Source organism: Coffea arabica, chromosome 11e (genome assembly GCF_036785885.1).
Source record: "Coffea arabica cultivar ET-39 chromosome 11e, Coffea Arabica ET-39 HiFi, whole genome shotgun sequence".
Taxonomy (NCBI): domain Eukaryota; kingdom Viridiplantae; phylum Streptophyta; class Magnoliopsida; order Gentianales; family Rubiaceae; genus Coffea; species Coffea arabica.
In genome coordinates this window covers 59,579,819-59,603,069 of record NC_092331.1, presented here as the reverse complement: position 1 = coordinate 59,603,069, position 23,251 = coordinate 59,579,819, and the positions used below count along the sequence as shown (strand labels likewise).

Here is a 23,251-nt window from a genome sequence, read left to right as displayed (position 1 = left end):
ACCCTATTTCCAACCCAATAGGCATTAATTGGCCTTCTAAGAATTCCCCATATCAGTATTTACACTCTCTCGCTAGCTTTAGAAAATAAATAAATACATGCATCAGGGTTCAGACCCTCGTCTCAATAGTGTTAAATAACTAGAAAGTCTCATCCCTAAACTCAGCCGTCAACAATGGGTTCAAGAATCCTACCTTTGTATATATTGATCATTGTTTTTCTCTATTATATAGTATATAGTATATACCTCTTGCAAAAAGCATCAAAAATTGGAGTCTTGGACATTTAATATCGTCTAAGTGCTTCTGTTCAGATTCGCCTGCAGCCTCTTAGTTAGTGAAGGTTCTAGTTAATATGACTCTGATGGCAAGTGCAGCCCGGGACCAAAGTTTAGTCGGGGACAGGTCTTATAACCATTGAAGCATGCTTTTTAGGTTTTATGTACCGACCTTCTTTCTATAGGTAAGATATTTCAGCCAGAGTTCAATTTGAATACAAATTTTGCACTGCCCTGCAAAACCAAGTGCTTTTCAACGAGCAGGAGACTACTTAAGAAGAAAATTCTCCTGGCAATTGGCATTGGGACGTATACGTGATTGGTTTATTCAGATACAGTATCCGATCTCCCTACCGCCCCACTATGATTTGCCCCCCTAGGGTTTTGATTCGCGTTGCAAGGACTTGAAAACTACTTTTCATGATTGTATTGCTCTATTCCTATTAAATCTGACATTTTTCTTCCTTATCTACAGAGATTACGTGTTGAAATCTAACTTGACATGTGTCTGGGATACAAAAAATGGTCCATAAGGAAAAAAAAAAAAACCCTTTGTGATGTTAGTACCTAAGAGTTGTGACCACGAGGCCAAGCAGTGTCACAATAATTGTTTGCAGTTTTTTTTTTTTTTTTTTTTTTTTGTAAGAAGAGACTCTAAACCTTACGAAATATTAAGAAGGGAGAAAAAAAAAAAAGGAGTGATTTTAAAGCGGAACCAGGATCTCATATAGTTCGTCACCTAACTAATGTATTGTGATTTCATTGTAGAAGAACGTCTGTTTATAATTCAGCTATATCATTGAACAGCATCATTCATGTACTTGTTGTTTCATTATTCTTCATGTGAAAGACTAAATTAAACCATGTGATCAAGCGTTAATATATAATGAACTCAAATTATAATCCATCCTGCCATGGCCCCTATAGGTTTCTTGTAAATCAAAACCACCCACCCAAATGAGCAGAAAAGAGCTGCTGCAGCACGTCAGCGTGCCCCCCTTCTCTCTCTCTCTCTGGTATTTCTTGCTACAATCTTCCAACTAGGAAGAAAGAAGCACTCTACTATTATTTAAAAAGAAATTGGAGCCCTGCTGTTAATTGGTGAATCCTGCCGGTCCAGGCTTAGACAGAATTATTGGTTCATTGGAAAAGGGGCATGCCCAAATTAAATGTTTGGCATTGACTACCGCGCCTTGGTTTTTGGGATTTTTATGATTACAGATAACGTTAAATATGTAAGCATATCACGGGGCAAACACTAAAAGAGCATGTTGTTCTTTTATCTTGCAGCAGGGGTACAGAACAGTACGTGGAGCATTTACGATTCTAGGGGCCTTTGGCTGCCTCGGTATGTAAACTATATTTTACTTTTAGTAGCTCTAACATATAAGTATTTGCTATCTTTCCTACCAGAAAAAAAAAACCCTAGACAGCATTGTCACATCTATGTCCAGTATTGCCATGTTCTCGTGTTTGCCTCTGCAAAGAGTTCTTGTTGTCTAGTTTTTTTTTTTTTTTTTGGGTCTGGGAGCTATTATCTAGTAGTAGAACTTTATATAAATAGTAGAACTTTATATAAGCTGATAAGTAGTTTACCACTTTTAGGCATGGAAACCAACATGGTAAACCCGCTCATGACCTTTCACATAGGAACCAACGGCTCATGACGAGGAAATCGTGCATTCAGGTATTTTTTGTAGAATAAATAGACCAACTAGCGGGCCCTCCGATTCTCTTTTTGGGCTAAAGAGGAAGTCCAACAAGTGAGTGAGCCTGAACCAGATATTGCCTATTCTGCTCTCCAAGAGTCCACTTAAAAGAAATAAAAGAAAACTTTCCTAGAGCTGAAAACAACACTCATCGAGTCGGACAAAAGTATATTCAGAATTGATTTGAAGCTTTAAAATGAATGTTTGAACTTGATATTTTTTTAAGAACATTGATCGAGTTTGGGTGGAAATTTTAGATGTATGTTCATGAAAAACTTGGCTTGGTTTGGTTTAAAATTTCAAACACATACAATCAAAATTTGGCTTGGTATTTGTTGCTTATTTCATTAATTTTTCTTCTATGATATTTAAGAAATCTATTACAACAAATTAGGGATGTGATTAAAATCAATTATGACTATTCAAGAGACGAGAGTATTATATGTTTACTATTTTATAAAATAAGCAATATACAGGAAAAAAAAAAGTGGAGTTAAGGAGGGAAATTATAGGTATAATTTTATTAAATTTATTTGCAGTATATGTTATCGAACATATCGAGCCGGACAACGTAACAAACGTGATTGGTTTGTTAATATTTTTGAATTTGAAATTATCTTCGAGTTTGGATTGATACCTAAACAAACAAAGCTGAACGAATCTGGTTCGAATTCAAGTATCAACTTGTCGGATGGGCCCTAGCTATGCTGTGGATTCCCATAATAGTTGGCCCAACTTGATTGGACCAATAAAGGTTATAATTCAGGAAATTCTGATGTTCTGCCACGAAAGTTTATAGGCTGGTGACCGTGGCAAGTGGCCCACTATTGTTCTGCATCTCAGCTCGTTGTTAAACAGCCCAAAGCTTTTTTCTTTTTTTTTTTCGATTTACTTGACATGACCGTAAAATAATTGTTTGAGTCGTCCAATTCCATGTGAGAATTAATTTCGTAATTTTATTGATGTGTGTTAACTGAAACATGACCGTAGAATAGCAGTATACACTTGCATTGATTTGGTGGAGCATCATTAGTATTATTATTATTACCCTTCCATCCATAATTGTCAGGTACAGGATTGATTCGAATCTTAAATTTGATAATCCTGAATCTGAATTCAGAAAAGATTCTAAAAGCTCTCTCTTCATACAAATTTTTTTTTTCATCGATCATATGAAAAAATTGCAGTTGTAATAACTGTACTTTACATTGCACATATATAAAAATACAAACTGCATCTAAATATCTCATTCCGTTCCTCTCATTAGGTACTTTGTTCGATTTGAATTGTCTATTTACTTACCAAAATTTTCCCGCCATTCATAATATATCCGTCAAGCGGACCCTACACATATACTCATGACAAAGAACAAGACTGTTGAGCAAAGAGCCAAAGCAAAATGAAATACTACCAAAACACAGCCGTTTTGTCTCGTTGCTTGCTGCACCATTTTCCGAAATTGGAATTTGATAGTGAAACAGTCAGAAAACAAACCAAATACGGTACCATACGCTGTTTGTTTGGTTTCTGAAACAAATAATCGCAAATCTAAGAGGTGAGCCCTCTCCCCCCTCTGCAAACCAAAAATAAAAAATGGAGGAGTAGGAGTGGACCTCCATCGTCACAGAATTTTTTTTGCTTTTCTTTTGTACGTAAAATTTCTTGATAAAGTTGTCACAACAAAATTTTAAAATAGGTGGTTCTACTTACAAGTACTTGGTGGTGTAAACTGCATTTCCACAAAGTATTGCCGATTGTAAAAAAGAAATCAATGCTTAGCCATACTTGGATCCTCATTTTTGTTAGTTTTTACGATGATTTTTATGAAATCATATGGTAAGGTTAGCATGTACATGCATACACATAATATTTTTCTAAGAGTTTTCCTAGCGAATGTCCTCAATGCATTCGTTAGCACATTTAGTATTCACCTAACATATCATATGTATAAATATATTAATAATTATTATCATCTCTTACATATATATATTTTATCATTTCTTATATTTATTTATTTATTTTAATTAATTTTATATTTTACAAAATATAACGCATGAAATATATTTTAACGATACATCGGTTAAATTAACCGAAAAAGTAGCAGAAGACGTGGCCTTGAACAAATAAGGCTACTAAACTATACGGATCAAGTAGTTTACTATAGTGAGGCGGTTTATACAGAAGACGCCACTGAATTAAATGCTTGCTCCGCTTTTCAGTACAACATTGTTCGTTGCTTCACTGCTATTCCTTCTCTCTCTCTCTCTCTCTCTCTCTCTCCCGCGCGCGCGCTCTACCCTAGTAACAAAGCATAGAAGCGGGCGTTTCTTGTTCTTGAAAGCAAAGCTCAACCTGTTCGACGAAATGCCTGTGCGATGCTGTCCCTGACCACTCCAATCCATTTCCGTTTCCATTTTCCTCCAAAACCCGTTTCTCATTTGAACATCCCACCAATATGTCTTGTTTTAAACACCAGAAAGAGGGCTCAAGTTAGGAAAAAAAGCTTTACGGGGCAAAGTAGTGATTTTGTTGGGTTTCTTGAACTGGGAAGGGGGGGATTCTGGGAGAGTTCTTGGTGTTGTTGGTGTAAAGAAAGGTCGGCAAGAGAAGGAGATAGTGAATTGGAGGAGGAGATATTGGAGTTCATGGAGAAATCAGCTAAGCCTGGGTACTTTCCCACCAAGAAAGAGTTGGTGGAAGCAGGAAGACTGGATTTGGTCGAGGCTATAAAGAACAGGGCTGGATGGTTTACTCTGGGTTGGGAGTCTGACGACGAGGGAAATGAAGAACAGAATGTTAAACGAGATGAGGCGTTGAGGATGGATTTTGATATTAAGGAGTTTCAGAAGAGAGTTGAGACTTGTGAAGACGGTGGTTCCTTGAGAGAAAATGAAGCTGGTTCTAGGCCTTCTTCATCAGCTAGCAATAGTTCCCTATCTGAGGAATCCTCAGCTTCATCTAATCATTCTGCCTCCTCCTCTGGTAGACCATTGTGAGGTTCCTTTTTGCAAAAATAATAGCTTCTTGAAAGTGTGTTTCTTTAATGTTTATCCTCTTATTTTTTTTATCAGTGTAAAGTGTCCGTTTTCTTTGTTTTATTCGTGGGAATTACACACAATTCTGTGGGAATTTGTATTCACCAATTACTTGCCTTTGCCTGTCTGTTCAGAGAAATTGGGGTTGAGGAAGATAGTGGGATTGACGGCATATTGAGTCGTTTAGAGAAAGAAAGGAGTTCATCTTTTGGTATTAATTTGGGGATGCCTGAATACCTAACTCATGCTCCTGGGGATAACGGTTACTTTGGAACCTCTAGAGATGTAGGTAAGTCGTACTTGTTTTTGTCATTTTCTTTGCAAAACCTCAAGGATACGGTTAAGTTGTAGCTGTTCTTGTCGGTTTCTTCGTAGTTTATTTTTGATAAACCCCTGAGGAAATAATTCAGACCAGATCTATTTAATCCTTAATTCATTCTTTCATGATTGCATGACATCAGAATCCATGTTCGTCTCATAAGCTATAAAGTTGATGGAGTGCACTTGTTCCTTTTAAAAAATTATTGGACAAAACTTGAAATCTGATCTTGTTATGCCTCAATAGACGTTCTATCACAGGGTGCATGACCTTCAGAAATCAATCACTCTATAATATGTTGTACATTTGGTAGAACAAGTTTAGTAATGTAAATTTTTGATAGACTAGTAGTAGAAAATCTTAACAACTTGTTTGGGTTAAGAATTGATAATATGATTATGTGGGCTTCTATTTTCATTTCAAAGTTACTTCCTTGTTTGAGTTCTAAAACATATAAGTGGTTTTGGTTAAATTGTAAAAGACAGGATGGACCCTGGAGAAAACAGCAGATGTACATCACACGGTCCTAATGAAGGCAGAACTAGTAGTGCAGATGGCAATCACCAGCATTATACTAAGCCGGACACATGGAGAAGTTGGAGTCTAAACCGTGCTGGTTTCAACAACACAGAATTCGAAGGTACATTGTTTCCCATTTTGAACTTTATTTTAAGGTTTCGTCACATGGACTTTTGATGTCCTCCTAAAAATTGCAGCTGCAGAAATTTCTTACAATAAAAACCAAATAGAAGATAGCAGAGAAGCTTCAAAATATGAGATCATCAAACTGGCAGCAGATGTTACTAAAGCTTTGGATAAATTGAAAGAGACAGACAATACTCTAATACAAACTCGTCTTCAGAACCTAGAACTGGAGCTTGCCTCTGCACTTAATTCTTTGAGGTTCAAGAGTGAGGAAATAAATTCAAAGGAGGTACATTATTCCACTACTCTGGATTTTTAGGGGCACCCTTGATTATGCTATACAGTTAGTGTAATTAAAGACTCTGGCTACTTTTTTCCAAACCATTTTGTCTGTTGCTATTTTTAATGTTATGATTGTGATAATGACTGATCTCTTGCTACTCAAATCCAGAGTAGCAAGAATACTTTTTGCATGGGGAATTGGTATCAAACACTCTTAGTTATGATCTTTGCAAGGCCAGTTTTTTCTCTGAACAGGGAAATCCACATTCTTCGTTTTGTTTCATCAATCTAGTTTTGTAGTTTTAGAAGTGCCATCTGCTATCTTCTATGATACTGGCCTATTTCATAAAGTACAAGCTTACATAAGCTTGTTTTGATTTGTTATATGAATAGACAGGTGTAGTGCCATTGCTTTTGCAGATTTTCATATAGTTTGCTTATGTGTGAACAAATGTAGCTTTTGCTGATAAAGTACATTACATTAACCCCCGCCTCCCACTATCCTCCCAAACAAAACAGAATAAAAAAGTTTTAGAGCAGCTTTAAGGAAGGATGAAAAGTAAGAATGCTGAATACAACTTGCTAATCAATTATTTACCATGTTCAACCACAAAAAGGATGAAGTTACACAACCCTAGAAGCATGCCCTACTCAACAATAGATCTAAATCAGCTATCTATTTTTCAAGGTTGAAGAGGATCTCTCCCCCGTGCTTGTCTTTGACTGCTAGCTACCGCTTTTTTAGGTTCTTGCAAACTCTTCCAGGGACTTGCAGACACTTTCTGATGCAGTGGAGTTCCAGGAAAATGAGTTAATGAGTTCTCAGGAGAGATTACGGTCAATACGTGCAAAATTGGCTGTTGTAGAAGGGAAAATGGCATTAGCAATAAGGTGAGCATGTCTTAATTTGTTTGATGATTTACAAATCTGATTTTTTTTTTTTTTTTGTAAAGTGTGTGACATGTCCATTTCATACTGTTGCAGGGATGCAGAAAAGATATTGGAAGAGAAACAGAGGAGAATTGATGGTGCTTGTAAAACTTTGGCACTTCTTCGCACTGCCTACATTGTTTGGCCTAGTTCAGCCTCAGAGGTTCTCTTAGCAGGATCATTTGATGGTTGGACAACTCAGGTTTGCTTGTCTTTAAATACAATTCTAGTGATTGTTATTATTGCTATTAATATTATTGTTGGTGCTTTTGTTATTATTACCTATTGTGATTGCTAAGACGTGAGGTTCAGAATTTTTTCTTCAAATGATTGATTTGGTATGCTTATACCCTGAAACTTTTACTCACCAAACTGGATAGATCCCCTTTGCTATCCTATCTACATCCTTCTCCCCAACTTAGCAGACAGACTAGCCCTCACTGGCGCCTCTTCAGAAGGAAATGAAAAACTTAAAATCTGTTGACAAAAGATGTGACGGCATAAGAATTAATGACAGCTTAAAATAATTGTATTGAGGTTCGCCTGCTTGGCTAGCGTGCACAGTTTGACATTGATTTTTTTTTTTTGTACGAGTGATTGAGTTGCATATATTGATTGCTCACTTGTACTCGACTATACATTTGCAGAGAAAGATGGAAAAATCGCAAACAGGTGTTTTTTCTGTCTGCCTGAGGCTGTATCCCGGCAGATATGAAGTATGTTTTAAACATTTTGTTGGTCATGATTTGAAAAAAAAAAAAAAATTTGTTACAAATGGACAATTTACCCTCCGTTATTTTGCAGATCAAATTCATTGTTGATGGTAAATGGAGAATAGATCCGCTGCGTCCCATTGTAAATAACAACGGATATGAGAATAATCTACTTATAATAACTTAGAAGAAAGCTCAAACTTGGGCAACCCTTGGTCTTGTGCGTGAGTCAGAGATGATACTGGGCTGGTTGATTGTTGGATGCACAGACCACTAGTTTTTCGACACCCTTTGGTCTTACACAAATTTGTAATACCACAATTTTAGCTTTTACTTTGTAATGAGTTTTCTCCCTATTTCAAGTTTCATTCAGTTCTGTACATAATTCGACTTCCAAGTTGGAATCTTTCATACATATTTTGATCTTTTTGCACAGTTTCTCATTCAGTTCTATGTATTTGGTCTGGTAGGAATTATTTACAGATTATTTATCATAAACTTGAGCTGAATTAAATTATTAAAAGGATTATATGTAGACAAATGGCCACAACTTACTGCTCAGTACGTACAGGTTTTGGCAAGTTTTCAGGCAAAAGAATATGTCTCGGTGATCTTTGATTGACTCTAATTTTGTAAGACAACATTACAAGAATAGCTACGGTAAGAAAGCAGAAGGGCAGTCTTTTCTTTTTCTTTTTTTTTTTTGGGATCTTTGAGCCAAATTGTCAACTTCACACTACTCTTGGGATAGCCTAATTGAGCCAAGGGACTAGAGGGAACAGCACCAACCTCTTGAGTGTTTAGATCGAAGGGGTGCAATGCTACACGCCCTTTGTAATGTAGAGATTTGAACTCCGAACCTGCATCTTATGATTCACCGTGGCCAACCCACCAAACTAGTTGGTTAATAGGACCATCTATTTAGGAAATGAAATGCTGCCAAATATCCCTTTTAATGTTGAAAGCCAAAAGACCAAGAAAATACTCTCAGATTGTTACAACTGCTTTAAAGAATACTAAACCTCTTTCTACATTTAGTGCTATTAAATAAAGGAAAGCTGGTTACAATAACTTAGCGCTTGATCTGATTAAGCATATATGAAAGCAGCCATAAGCATATAACCAAGAAGAGAGCACGAAATTGGCCAGTGGCCTTCCCCATGACTGCCTACCTTGGACAAATTTCAGAACAAACACGAAATGGTCTTGACCACCCAGCATCCAGAATTACAAAACGATTGCTTGAATCAAATGATTGAAGCTTCCACTTGCAAGACCGATTGTTTTAAATCCCTCTTTATTCATATTTACTCTGAATTTATCAAGAATACATCCAATTCACAGTTCTTTCAATACTGTCACCTGCATAACTTGGTTTCTTGCTATCAGTACCCATGTTTCCATTTGGAAGCTGCACTTGCCCTTGCCTCATATCAGGAAGCTGTTTATGGGCAGCGCAGTTAATGGTATCTAAGCGACATAGAACTGAGTGAGTAGCTGTAGTTGCTGTTGACATAGTACTAAGTGATTAAAAACCAATTTTTTGGCAAACTTGAAAGGATCATCATCTCTTACGTGAGCTAGCGTCTTGTTCTAGCAATCTAGGTCAAAAACATCTCCAGATCCCAAATGCAGCCAGGTCAAACATTAGAATTCGTACCAGGAGTTCTTATGGCATAAGTGAACCCACTTCCGCAATATACTTGACAAACAAGATGCTGAGGAGCAATTAATTTGCCAAAACTTACAACGTGAGGGCCAGTTTGATCTGCTGTATCTCCCAATCCCAACTGGCCATGTTCACCCCAACCCCATGTCAAAACTGATCCATCATCTGCAACACATTATAAAATATAGGAGATATATAAGCTAGCTAAGGATGGATGGTACTTTCAAACAAAATTCTTGATGATAACTTGCCAGTTACTACAGCAGAGTGCTCAGCTCCAGCAGCAATTTGCCGAACCTTCAATCCATTAAGCCCTGGAATTCTCCATACAGCATCTTTATCTGATTCTTCTGTCATAACCATAAATTTTAAATTAAAAAAAAAATTAAAACACTTGCATTCAAGAAGGCAGCTACAGATATAATCCTAGCCATGATAGAACTTGTTAGAGATAAATGTTTCATTGGTGACTGGTCAGATTTATTCTGTCATATTTACAACCTTAGATAAGTTCAGGATGAGGACAAAGACAATTAGTCTATCCTATGGTGGAAAGTTACTTAATTAGCTGTTAAAATATAATGTCTAAGTACATTATATTCAAATAGATAATAATCTCATTCAACATTTTCACACATATTGATTCCAACCCCCCAAAAAAAAAATAATAACGAACTCCAGTCACAGATTAAGCATTCTGTCAATTACACATTAAGCTTATAACTGCTTTATGACTCTAAAGCCACTATATATTATCAATCTGCATTCTCAAACATACTTTTTCTGCTTCTTGTCATCTGAGGGTCGCTAAGAATTCCATGGCCATAGTCACCAAGCATGAAGGCTTCCCCATCACCTGAAACAACAACATTGTTCACAAGTAGTTTGGAAGACTTTCAGCAGATACATAGAGTGATATCAACTTGGAGGTGGATATGAAAAAGAAAACTAGACAAGAAGCAGGTACCTGTTAAAAGTAAAGCATGATTCCACCCTAGAGCAGCAGTGCTGAATGACAAACGTGTGGTAACACACTGCGGAATATGCACATCTGAGGCACCACTGAATCCCCTTCCCCATGTGTATAGTTGTCCTTCGGCTGATAGAACATGCCACATTTAACAAAAGAAAGCAAGAAAAATGCAAGGAATAAAAAGAATAAAGAAAGGAAAAAAAATAGTTTTGTACAGCTAAATATTTGAGGAACAGATGGCGCAATCCAAGCCACAAGAAATTACTGAATTATCAAGTGCCATGAAAGAAATTTTTGAAACTCACCACATAAAGCTGCACTATGATCTCCATTTGCATAAACACTCACGATTTTGACATCATTCAATCCCACGGAGGTCTGAGGTAGACTTACTGATTGGAGTCTTTCATTAGATATACCTAGTTGACCACGCTTTCCAAAACCGAATCCATGTACTTGCTGTCCTAAATGATCTGCATAACAAAATTTCAGATTTCAAAACTTGGCATAGTGTGAAAAAATTGGACTGCTCTCTAACACATCACATGTACATTTCTCTAATAGCATATATATTAACTCGTAACAGACACAAGACTGGCAATGACTAGTGCAATGGTGATTATATTTACCTTTAACCAGCACTACTGAATGGCGCATACCACATGCAATTTGCGTAACATGCCTCAGCTCGAAGTATGATACCTTTTCTGGTGAAAACCGTGATGTACAGTCACCATGTCCAAGCTGACCAAATGAGCCATCTCCACAAGTGAAAAGGTAACCCTTGTCTGAAATTTATTACGGAATTTCACCAAAAGCAAGACAATGGAAGGCAACTATACAAATGACCACACCAAATGAATTTGCAAATTTTCAGGGACCTTTCTTGAACGTCAGCTAATAAAGTTAAATACATAGAATTGCTATAGCTGATGATGGAATCACGATTGAAAATAGTTCCGGATTAGCGGGAAAAAAAAAAGGTTTTCAGTTGACATAATCAGGCATGAAACACATGCTAGAGAATCTGAAAGCTCAACATTCAGCTGAAAGGTAATTTTGACAAGTTCGGAGAAAAGCAAGCCAAACCAAGAGATTATAGTCCATTCCATAAAGGCACTTGAGCTTATGACATGAAATCCAGCATTTTGATTTAACTAAATAAGTCCAAAATTCGAACTTTAAGATTATAGTATTCAAGTACTAATTCAATTGAATTGAAGGCATGAATGAGAAAAAAGTCTAAAAACCTGAAACAAATCCCGAGTGATTCCAACCAGCCGAAACGTGAGTGATGACAAAGCCTTCCAAAGACTCTACAGCCTTGGGCTGTAAAACATTAACCATCTCCCCATGACCCAATTGCCCCGAAGTACCCCTCCCCCATGTCAACACGCTTCCACCTATAAATTCCATAAAAAAGATTTAATTTTTATTGAACCCAAAAAAGAGAAAATGTGAAAATGTTATGTATACAAACCAGGGGTGAGAGCAATGACATGGGCGCCGCCACAGGAGAGGAGAGAGATGGGCCCCGCAAAAGAAGAGAGGGAATTGAGTAACTGAGGATTTTGTTCATCTTGGAGTTTTCCAGTTCCCAGTTGTCCTTCTGTACCTGCGCCCCAACTCCACACTTCTTGTTGTTGTTGTACTAATACTTCTTCTTCTTCTTCTTTTTCGTTTTGTTCTATGATTCTCTCGTTTTCTTCCATCAACTTGGCGAGTTCGATCAGGGCCCGACAGACAAACGAAGTGCTATTCCTACACGAGAGGACTTGTTCACTTCTGGACTCGGTTATTTTTAATTATGTCGTGGCAGTCAATTGATTTTGCCGGGCGCTCAGATACCCCTTTTTTTTTTTTTTTTTTTTGTTTACATAGGAATGTCCGGATCAATCCTTACCACGCCCGACTAATCCCCTAATCCTTACGCGACGCTCAAATACTTGACGTTCATGCTTTCAAGTCGAGATTTAGTCGATTTCCAATTTCAGCGCAAAAGTAATGTATAAAACTATGAAACTGTGGCTAATATAAATTTAATTATAAAATACAAGGAAAAACCCCTTTCTTGCAATTATCTATATTTGTATCTATATGTATTCAGGAAGGGATTTTTAGCAGAAACCCTCTCAATGCCTTCTAAACTTATCATACTTTTTTTCTAGATTTTTGTATTTATTTTAATACATAAAAAAGTAGTGGGTTATAACCCACTTTATCACCAATCAATATTCTTACTATCCCACTATCACCTTATCACCAATCAATATTTCCACTATCTCACTCCCACTATCCCACTATCTTAATTTATCATACAATTACTCCTACAAATTCTTCTTTTACTGATCGACTTAATTAACTTATCGAGTTAATTCCCTCACCCTCTCTCTCAGTTTCTTATTTGTTTTAGATTCTCTATTGATTTTGTAAATGTATTGATTTTGTTTCTTTTGTGAGCAGTAGTGGAAGATATTATGTGCAGAGACTCCAGCAGAAATCAACCTTCTTGCGGCCAGCTTAATTTTTCAGGTCAGTCCCCTCTGCCTTTTAAGTATGTTTTGTTTTTGCTTTGTTTTTTGTCATGAATGATATTGCATTGATTTTCTGATCATCTATTATTTCTGAAAATTTTTTACAAAATCTGATGAACGGTTGTTTGCTTATTGTTACACTGTAAATCAAAGATAAAAATGTATTGCTTGCTTATATAATTGCGGATGGTATAGGTTCATGATTGAGGGTTCTACTATTTCTAACATAAATTGTATATTATAAAAATTTATTTGTTTGTATTACTGAAATTTTTTTAATTATTTTTTATTGCACATTTATCACATAAAATAGGTGTTACGATAGTTATTTTCATAATTTTATTCCAAAAACGATCGTGCATGAAATAAAAAAAAAAGATTTTTTGATAATTAAAAAAAATAATTAAAAATGGTTTATAATTGGAGAAAAACAATTCAGATACTACTAATAACTAAGGCACTATACGCCCATTATTAAAATTGGATTAATTTTTAATTTCGTCAGAAATCCTTTTGGCAAAATTGCATTCTAGCCTTTCTTTTCTTTATCAACAATGACAATTACAACTATATAATTCATCTATCTAGCAACAGCACAATTCAACTCATGAAATAAATAGTTCATTGCTTAAAGTACTTAAACGAAAGGTTAGAGCCAAGTCCTACTTAACACCTGCAAGTAATATATTACAATTAGAAAAAAGAAAATGATTCAAGAGGAGCAAAAAACTCACAAAGCCCCTGACATATGTGCAATCGTCAAGGCACTTTTGAGCATTTAAAACTGCATTCCTTAGTTCAGGTAACCACTTCTCTGTAATTGTTTTCATTTGATTACAATGCAATTCTATTAAATTCTATTGATGCTATTTCTATATTAATTATTATTTTTTTTGGTTAACAGTTCTCATACAATATATCACTATTTACACATAAAATAAATACATAAACTATTGATTTTTAATTTAATATATATTTTATTTCTAGATCAAAGAAATGAAAAATGTAACTATCCTCAAGATCGCCAGGCATCCACATCACCAATGATTTTGCATGATCATGGTAAATATACAGTTTCTTATATCGTCATACACATCTTACATATACATTTTTTGGCTGCACTATCTTGCTAAATCAACTATAGATACAATACAATACAATTGTATTACAATTGTTCGATTACAATACAATTGTATTACATTCTATTGATGCCATTTATAGACAACTTAGCAATTTATTTTATTTTATAGATTACCAATTACTACATGTACCAAAATATTTTTATATAGGGATTACTTCATTAACTATGGGTGCTAATAACAATTCAATTGGTGCGTATTTTTCATTTGATTATAACACAATTGTATTAAATTCTATTGATGCTATTCTATATTAACTATTGTATTTTTTTGTTAACAATTCTCATACAATGATAAAAAAAATTCTCATACAACTGAAAAAAGACGGTTCTTGAATGATATATACATTCTATTATATTTCAAACTATTGTTAAACAGATATTATATTTTAATTTTATTGGTAAAATTTTTTCACCTTTATTTGTTCACCATTTTATTTTTTTTCCAATAATGTCATCACCGTGCATAGCACGGGTATTCCCACTAGTTTATATGTATTGCAGAAGGGATTTTTAGCAGAGACCCTCTCAATAACTTCTAAAGTTCTCATTCTTTTTTCTAGATTTTTGTATTTATTTTAATACATAAAAAGTAGTGGGTTATAACCAACCCTATCACCAATTAAATTTAAAATTTAAAACATTCACACTATCTACTTCATAAACCGTTTATAGTTTGTTATTTATACTTTAAATCTTTTTTACTCCTTAATTAAAGACAAATGCTCATTCACATACTATTTTAATACAATTTTAATTCGCAAGCATACAACATGATCAAGAAACAATAGAACCAATTAGGACTAGATTTTGACTCCAAAAAAATTAGGCCTAAATGGCACTGGCCCGTTGTCGTAACTTGCGATGCCAATTAGAACTATTTAGTGTTTTTTTTTTTTTGCAAGGAGTTAGAACACTGTAAATCTTATTTAGACAAACTTTGCCTCATCGGTGATTTGAGTATCAAGTTATTGAATATACTACAAATCCTATAATATCAGTCTGCTACAAAAAAATAATATTTTACTAGCATGTGGTATTTGCGTACGAAATTTCAGAGGTAAATCAAATGTTTTTAAATACTCATGCATTAATTAAATCACCAATTTTGGCTTTCGTACTAAAAGTTGATTGGTGTGAAGAGTGTTCGCACCTTTATGTAAGATTATCAAATCAAATGCATAATATTTTCAAGTATTTTATTTTAACAACATTTAATTACATTCATTTTTATTCATATATCATTCATTTTCTAATATAAATTTCTATTATTTTTTCAGGATATATCTTCCGAAAAAAGGTAATTTTTGAATAATATACACATTCTATCATATTTCAAACTATTGTTAGACAGATATTATATTTTAATTGTGTTGGTACAATTTTTTAACCTTTTTTAATTCATCATTTTATTTTCAGTTTTTCAATAATGCCAGCACCGTGCGTAGCACGGGTATTCACACTAGTATTATTGTATGGAAGAAAACCTTTTGCATTTCTTGGAAAAATTTTTGTTTTTGGGCTTTGGATTGTATTCTGTCAGCACTTTATTGGATTGTACATTTTGGGAAAAAAATTTTTAGAATCATTATTAATGTAGCACGTGATTTGAAAGTGTGTATGTGAAACAAAATATTAACTACAAAAAATGTTAAATTGATCTTTTGAATTTCTTTTCGACAAAAGTTCAAATCAAACGTATCTGGACCACACAATGGAAGAGTATTCTTTTTTCTCTTTCTAGTGTTAAAGTTCATTTTTGCTAAAACTTTTACTGCAATTTTTAAATTGGTCCATAAACTCCTTTATTCTTTCTCCCTTTTTTTTATTACAACAGGGGGGATGAGCTTAAAAAAGGGGAAGGACAGAGAATTTGAATCCAAAATATGTAATTCTTGATGTCTAAACCTTGGTCCTAGTTTTTTTTTTCTTTTCTTTAATTTTGGATTTTTTTTTGGGTTATTACTTAATCTTTTTTGCTGTTCACTTGACTGGTGTTGTATTAATTTTAGAAATTCCATTAACAATTGTCTTCAAGTAGGAAATTTTTTACAGTTGAAGAATTAAAGTGTCCTAATTTATAATTTAGCGACTAAAGTAAAACTTGATGTATAGTGGAGGAATGTTAAAAAAAAAAAGAATTAAACCTTGACAAAGTAAGAAAGAGGTGGAATTAGGCAAAAGGCTCCTTATGGTACATTGGTGCCCTGCGCCTCCTTTCCCTGGTCCAGGCTTCCCAACAACTCAGATCCAAACTACCAAATCCAATGTCCAAAGACTCCAACGTCCAAACCCCTCCTCCTCTGGGCTCCAACTCCTCCTGTTCATGAGTTCCATTCGTCAGAAATAAATCTCCATTTTTTATTCTCCAAACTTTTAATAGGAGTAGTAGTGACTACTAAGTAGTAGCAGCAAGAGAAAAAAGGAAGGAGAAAAGATAAAAGAAAAACCAAGACGCCGCGCACACCACACACACAACACAATGAGCCGTAAGCGAGACAGGCCATCTTACTCCTCCCGCCATATTCCTTACTCTTTCCCGAAACGACGCCGTCCTCTTCCATTCCAACAAGACTCCATAGCCAGCGACTTGGACGACTCCGCCCCTTCCCCCGCCCCCGCGAAGCAGCCCACTACAGTGGTGGTAATTGGGCTCCCCACCGATTGCTCAGTTCTGGACCTCAAGTCCCGCTTCGAGATCTATGGCTCCATCTCCCGCACCCGCATGGACCCCAATGGTCTCGCTCACATCACTTTCCGCTCCCATGACTCAGCTCGGGCCGCCGTCTCCGCCGCTCTCGACCCTTCCTTCGCCATTACCCTCATCTCTAAACCAGTAAGCCCTCTAAAACCCCACCCCATCTTTCTCTTTTCCATAATGAATGCCAACACTTGTTTCGGGCTTCATATCCAGCCCAGTTTATCTTGTTCCCAGAACCGGCCCGGGCCAAGTTTGATGACCGATCGAACCCAACCCCTTATTCCTTTCTGTTTAATATACATTAACATTCGAGGAATATATTATTATTTTTGTCGTAGCTATGCTTGAAAGTTTGGATTTTTACCTCACCAAGAAAGGAAGAAAGTAAGAAACAGCAATGCTTTCCTGTTCCTTTAGACATCTGAATTAGTCAATTGTTGGCCACGCTATGAAGAAATCATTAAATTTTCCAGTAAATTGCTGAAATGAGAGCTAACCTTCTTTTTTTTTTTTTTCGGTGCGGGGAGTTTAAAGGAAGGAGCCCTTTTTTATTCTGGTTCCCATTGTTACCATTGTTCTGGAGTTTTGATTTTGTCCATAAGGGGGCCAGGCATTGAATTTTATTCAGTTCATGTAAATTGGTATAATGGGGAATTGAAAATTTGGATATTTGAATTTTGTTAATGAAGGTGCAAGTAATGTGGGCTAGTGATCCAGTGCCACAATGGAAGGAAGGAGTTGCAAAGAATGAAGGAACGCCATCAACAATATTGCCGTTGGCATCGAAGCTATTGAGGCCTGAGGTGCCTCTTAGTCGGCGTGGGAGAGGTAATAAGCTGGGCTCTGCTATTGTGAATCCGAGAGCTGAGAATAATGCCAATGGTGATACAAATGATATCGATAACAGTAAGAAAGTTGGAATTGGAGATGAAGGTGGTTCTGGGCTTTTGAAACCTTTCATGGGCAGAGAAATTGTTGCCTATGATGATATTCTGTAAATTAGTTAGCTGGGTCTTCTTGGGGTGTCTCCTGATTGTAACAGTAGCAGCATAGTTTTCGATTAAAGAATAGGTTATCTTTACCAGCAGAGATTTTGAATTAGGTTTTGATGTTATTGGTGATTATGGTTTTCTTCTAGTTGAGTCTCCTTTGCTTCTGCCTTTGTATCTGTATGATTTAAAGATTTATGAGGAGACCCCATTTGTAATGTATTCTCTCGTCTAAATAAGTTGTTCTGTGGATCTGAAACATATTCAAACGCTGTTGATTTGGTGTTTTTGAAGTGCTCATGTTTTCTGGTTGGTGAACAGTTGATATGTTCAAGGATTACAAGCGTGCGTTTCCCAAGGATTGTGGCTTATAATTTGATTCCTCTTGAATATACTGAGCAAGGCTACTTTGACTCAGCTGGTCCCTCTTTGCAAGGATTTACGTAGAATGACAGTGCATGACAAAGCCTCTTGGTGGTTTCGTTATAGGCTTTGCCTTGGATTGTCAACTTTCCTCTTGATTTTTATTGTACTGTTCACGTAATAGGAGCTGAAGCATATTACTTCCAGATAGCATTTATTTTCATCTGTGAAATAATTTTTGTAGTAGCCCAGGCAAAGTAAATTCTTTCTAGGTTTTCTGCATTTTTGATATCATGATCCTACCTAAAGTTTTCAAGACTTTTTCATCTCATTTGTCTGCAATTTTCCAAGCAACATTGTACTGTTTATAACAAGCAATTTGTTTCAGTTGGTACAAGTTTGGCAAGAAGGGAATATGTGTGCAGACTATCTAGCTAAAATGGCAAGGAGTTTGGCTTCAGAGATGACTAATCTCAGGGACCTCCCGCATCATCTCAAACAGCTTTTTGGACAGGATGTTTGTGGCATTTCTTTACCTGGGTTCCTGCGTAATGGGCGTTGACCCTCCATTGTAGAGAAAATTTTTTTTTTTTTTGGTTTGTTCGATTTTGGTCAACCAAGTATGCAGCTTTGTGCTTCTTGTTCTTGCTATTGTAGCAGTAATGTCAGTTCTTTCTCTGCCTCTGGCAGCTGTAGCTTTGGATCTGTCTTGTTCTTAGGCTGCCATGAAGCGTTGCTCCATCACTGTGTTACATAAAGATAACAACTTGATGGATCGTCAGTAGATCGCCGGTGCCCTGTGTCTTCATAAAGTTCAATATATGATCAACTATGATTACAGGATTTAGTAGGCAAGATCATTTTGGATCGGGATTATTTGTGATGGCAGGTGCAATTGCAAAGTATAGTTAACAGTCGAGATCGGTTGAGGAGAGTTCAGCCAGATCTTGGTTCTTCAAATGAAATCAAATGAACAGCTGAGATTAGTGCAAGTTCTCCTCAACAAATCTTGCAAATGAACTCCTCTAGTCCCCCTGTCTGCTTTGTTATTTTTGTATCCCACAAGTCTTTACAAATGCTAAAACTAAACAGAGCAAAATCTAACTGGAAATGGTGTTGAATTTTTCGAGATTTAGACGCGCCTCCAAATACATTCTTATCCTCTGCTTAATTCGTGCTCCCTTGCTTTAACCTCATCCCAAACCAACAAACTGCTCTGAACTGCATCAAAAACTCATATAACAAAATTCCACATCACAGTATTGGCTGACCTCGGTTAGTCCGCCCCAATTTTTGTTGGCTTATGCTCAATGCTTCCGTTTGGCCATGCTCTGAGTGTCATTAAGAGACCAGAAAATTAACCAATTTTCTCTTTTTCCTTTATTTAATTTTTCTGTAAGCTGCTTGGCAATTGGCAATATATCATTTTTTTAATCCCAATTCCGCCCCACGCCCGGAAAAGTCCAAGTACTGAAGTAGACCTTCAGTCAAGGATCTCGTAAAACCCTCTTTCCTATAGACTCTTTCCCTTCAGTCCTCTGTTGTTGTGGCAAAATTGGACATACGCAGCTGTATGGTATATAGCTGAATGTATAGAGATTGAGCCTTTTCTCCATTTTTGCTCCTCAACACTCTTCCCTCAGCAATGGCTGCTTCTTTATCTAACCCGCCAATGCTTCTGACCCTCAATCATGGAAAGTCCCATTTCAAAGTGTCTTTTTCGACAACATATTTCCACCTACTTTCCAACAAACAAATTCCCATCAAGTTCAAACCTTTTTCAACATTTCATGCCCCTAATTATCTGGGGCAGTTCCAGACCTCTTCTTTTCCCATTCTAACAGCTACAAGAGCTTCCTCAAATGATTTTCTTAAAACAATTGAAGAAAAAGATAGAAATTTGGCGAATGAGGAAAGGCCAGTGAAATTCCTCTTCTGGGTACTTTTCTGGGCATCTGTATCTATTGGTATATTTGCTGTCTCTGGCGATGCTAGAGCTGCTGTTGATTCCATTAGAGCTTCCAGCTTTGGTTTAAAGGTTGCCACTGCTTTGAGGGGTTTTGGTTGGCCTGACGAAGCTGTTGTGTTTGCTTTGGCTACACTGCCTGTGATTGAGCTTCGTGGGGCTATTCCTGTGGGTTATTGGTTGCAGCTCAAACCTGTTTTGCTCACTGTCTTGTCTATTCTTGGGTTAGTGCCTCACATTTTTCTGCTCAATGTTAATTTTCTGAGATGATTACGTACCAGATCGTTATGTTTAGAAGTTTTCGAATTTAATTATGGAATGTTGATAAACTACCATAAGATGTTTATTTTTCCTAATCTCCAGTGGCACTTTTTAGTTTAACCATGTCATTGAACTACTGTGATCAATAGGAATTGAATAAATTTTATATGGGAGCAAGCGCTAGTCCAAGTGATAAAAACCACCCTTTTCCCTTCGGCTTAGATAGTGATGTACTTTAACAAAAATTTAGAATAATTAGAAATTTCTCGATTATAGTCTTCCAGATTGTTTGTGTATACGGGTAATGCACTCAAGCTTAATGCAAAAGCTCTCGGGTAGAACTCTAGATGACTGTGACACCCCCAATCAATGTATAAGCTCAAGATCAATGTATAATTAGAAATTTTAAAACTAATGATCCCGAATGAATGTAATTTTCCAACTCTTTGAGATGGCCTGTTTATTGAGGATAGCCAATTTTACGCATTTTCATGTTCATTTATTTTTTATTGCTGTTTTCAAATGCATGAAACGGAATGTAAAGAGACTTGTTGAGGTTTCTGGATTCTCGTATCATCTTGCTATGCAGGAAACTGAAATAAGAAGTTGAGCTGTACATGATTTTGTGAGTTGTCAGTTATTCAATTCAGTTGCATAATTGTAGGAATATGGTTCCTGTTCCTTTCATCATTCTATACTTGAAGAAGTTTGCAACGTTTCTTGCTGGGAAAAATCAGTCTGCTTCTCAGTTTCTTGAGATGTTATTCGAGAGGGCCAAGAAGAAAGCTGGTCCTGTGGAAGAATTTCAATGGCTTGGTCTAATGCTTTTTGTGGCTGTGCCATTCCCTGGAACAGGTGCTTGGACAGGAGCTATTATAGCTTCTGTACTTGATATGCCTTTCTGGTCTGGTTTCTTGGCCAATTTTGTTGGTGTTGTTTTAGCTGGTCTTCTAGTGAATTTATTGGTGAACCTTGGACTCAAGTATGCTGTTATAACTGGTGTTATACTGTTCTTTATCTCCACCTTCATGTGGAGTATCCTTCGAGGTCTCAAAAAATCTCTAAGCTCAACAAATTGAGCCGTATTATATGTGGAGAATGACTGAACAAAGTTACTTGACATGAATCTGTCAGTTTATTGATAAACATATTTCTTTTCTGTTGAGTAAGTTGGTATCACTTCCACTTAGTGCCCTTCTACTTTGGTGTGCTTGTCCAAATACTACTTTTGTACATTAAAATTACTGCTGAAAAGGTTGCACTCGCTTAAATGATCCAAAGGGGAAGAATATTTAAATAGATCATAGATGTGATTTAGTACTTGAAGACTACGTCAGATATGTTTGGTTAAGAAGAGTCTTTTAAGAGAAATGATATAATAGCTCCAGATTTATCACCTTAAACTCTGCTGAATTCTTTAGCTTCTGCCCATCAAAGAAGAGTCCATCCTCACTTGCATTTGATTTTTCGAGTACCAGCATTCATTTTCTGTACGGTCTTTCTCCTTACCTGTCAATGTTTTGGCTGCTTGTTTGTACTTGTGGAACTAATCAATGGTTCCTAAGTTTGTTATTTCTCATCACTACTTTCCAGAAAACCTTGCAGCTTTATTTTAGTTTCCATTGATGGGAGGCTCCGAAGTTCAAACTACTGCATGAAAATTGAAGTGATTATTAAGGCTTGAACTTGTACACTCACAGATCCCTAAGACCTAGCATGTTTAACCAAATAATCGAAGTGTTATTTACAATCCCTTTGCAGTAGGACATTATCATTATGAACCACATGAGTAATAAAACCACTATGGATTGCAATACTTTGAATACATTTCTCATAAATTGGCTTTCTCGAAATTATGTAATATATCTTTATGGCGAGAAATGCAAAGATAGCTATTGATGTTGTATTTGGTTTCAGATGATATGACTCAAGAAACTATTTTTCCACACAGCTTAGAATGATTAGGTTACTAAGATTGCAATTTTGGTCTTTCACCCTTTTCTGCAGATGATATCTCTGATTCTTAGTTGTTCATATTCATTGAATCGATCTCGTCAATTTTTCCTTGACGTTGTCTCCTGTACAAGAAATGTCAAGCAAGACTTGGATTTTATAAAAGTTTTATTTCAGCATGTTTCTGAATAAGTTTGGCATTTTTATTGGACTGAATTGAGCTCCTTTTGTCATTCTCTACCTCAAGAAGTTTGCAACTTTCTTTCTGGGATAAACCAGATTCACAAAGTAATTGAACATGCAACTGGAAGTGTCATTTATGAGATCTGTAAAGTCTGCTAAATTCCCGTGACAAAACAGTCTTTATCCCATGCAACAAAATTAATGAAGTGTCGAAAATGTTTGTGATTGTATGCACCTTGTTTTGTTCTTGAATTTTTGCTGCCTTTGGGGTTTTCGCTGGATGCAGCATCTAAATTGGGACCTGAACTCGTTTCCTAACATGAAAACTTTGATCGCTTAAAACCTACAGAAAAAACGATCCACATTAGGCTTTTACTACTGTCTCAAGGGCACAAAAGAATGAAATTGTGACCGAGGAATCCAAGCCCGAGAGAGATTTTGTTCCTTATTATTATTGTTATTATTATTTTTTTTTTTTTGGGCTTGGAAGGTTTTGATCCTATTCCAGGTTGGAAAGCCTCTCACAAACCCCTTGTTAAAGGAAATACAGCCCACAAAATCCAATCGGTCCATACCACAGATGTTAGAACAGAGAGGAACAAGCCTCAGGAT

At 36.2% G+C, this 23,251-nt stretch overlaps 4 protein-coding genes across 4 annotated transcripts; 3 read left to right on the top strand and 1 right to left on the bottom strand.

Annotated features, from left to right (window-relative positions):
* The first annotated feature begins 4,089 nt into the window (after window positions 1–4,089).
* On the top strand, window positions 4,090–8,356 carry LOC113717894 (protein PTST homolog 2, chloroplastic-like). Its single transcript, XM_027242736.2, has 8 exons — window positions 4,090–4,977; window positions 5,155–5,309; window positions 5,821–5,979; window positions 6,056–6,273; window positions 7,012–7,157; window positions 7,251–7,398; window positions 7,844–7,912; window positions 8,001–8,356. The coding sequence occupies exons 1-8, from the start codon at window positions 4,361–4,363 to the stop codon at window positions 8,094–8,096; spliced, it is 1,608 nt and encodes a 535-aa protein (XP_027098537.1). The 5' UTR covers window positions 4,090–4,360; the 3' UTR covers window positions 8,097–8,356.
* Window positions 8,357–8,843: 487 nt separating this feature from the next.
* Window positions 8,844–12,513, bottom strand: LOC113717886 (ultraviolet-B receptor UVR8-like). The gene is made up of 8 exons (XM_027242729.2): window positions 12,032–12,513; window positions 11,802–11,954; window positions 11,181–11,339; window positions 10,857–11,024; window positions 10,546–10,677; window positions 10,357–10,434; window positions 9,830–9,928; window positions 8,844–9,743 (listed from the first exon to the last, which is right to left on the bottom strand). Exons 1-8 carry the CDS (start codon window positions 12,261–12,263, stop codon window positions 9,550–9,552), a joined length of 1,215 nt encoding a protein of 404 aa, XP_027098530.1. The 5' UTR covers window positions 12,264–12,513; the 3' UTR covers window positions 8,844–9,549.
* A 4,043-nt stretch (window positions 12,514–16,556) lies between these two features.
* LOC113719539 (uncharacterized protein At1g27050-like) lies at window positions 16,557–18,206 on the top strand. Its single transcript, XM_027244759.2, has 2 exons — window positions 16,557–17,059; window positions 17,614–18,206. Exons 1-2 carry the CDS (start codon window positions 16,706–16,708, stop codon window positions 17,920–17,922), a joined length of 663 nt encoding a protein of 220 aa, XP_027100560.1. The 5' UTR covers window positions 16,557–16,705; the 3' UTR covers window positions 17,923–18,206.
* On the top strand, window positions 16,922–21,668 carry LOC113719538 (uncharacterized). The gene is made up of 3 exons (XM_027244758.2): window positions 16,922–17,059; window positions 18,665–20,466; window positions 21,168–21,668. The coding sequence occupies exons 2-3, from the start codon at window positions 19,922–19,924 to the stop codon at window positions 21,580–21,582; spliced, it is 960 nt and encodes a 319-aa protein (XP_027100559.1). The 5' UTR covers window positions 16,922–17,059; window positions 18,665–19,921; the 3' UTR covers window positions 21,583–21,668.
* The last annotated feature ends 1,583 nt before the right edge of the window (window positions 21,669–23,251 follow it).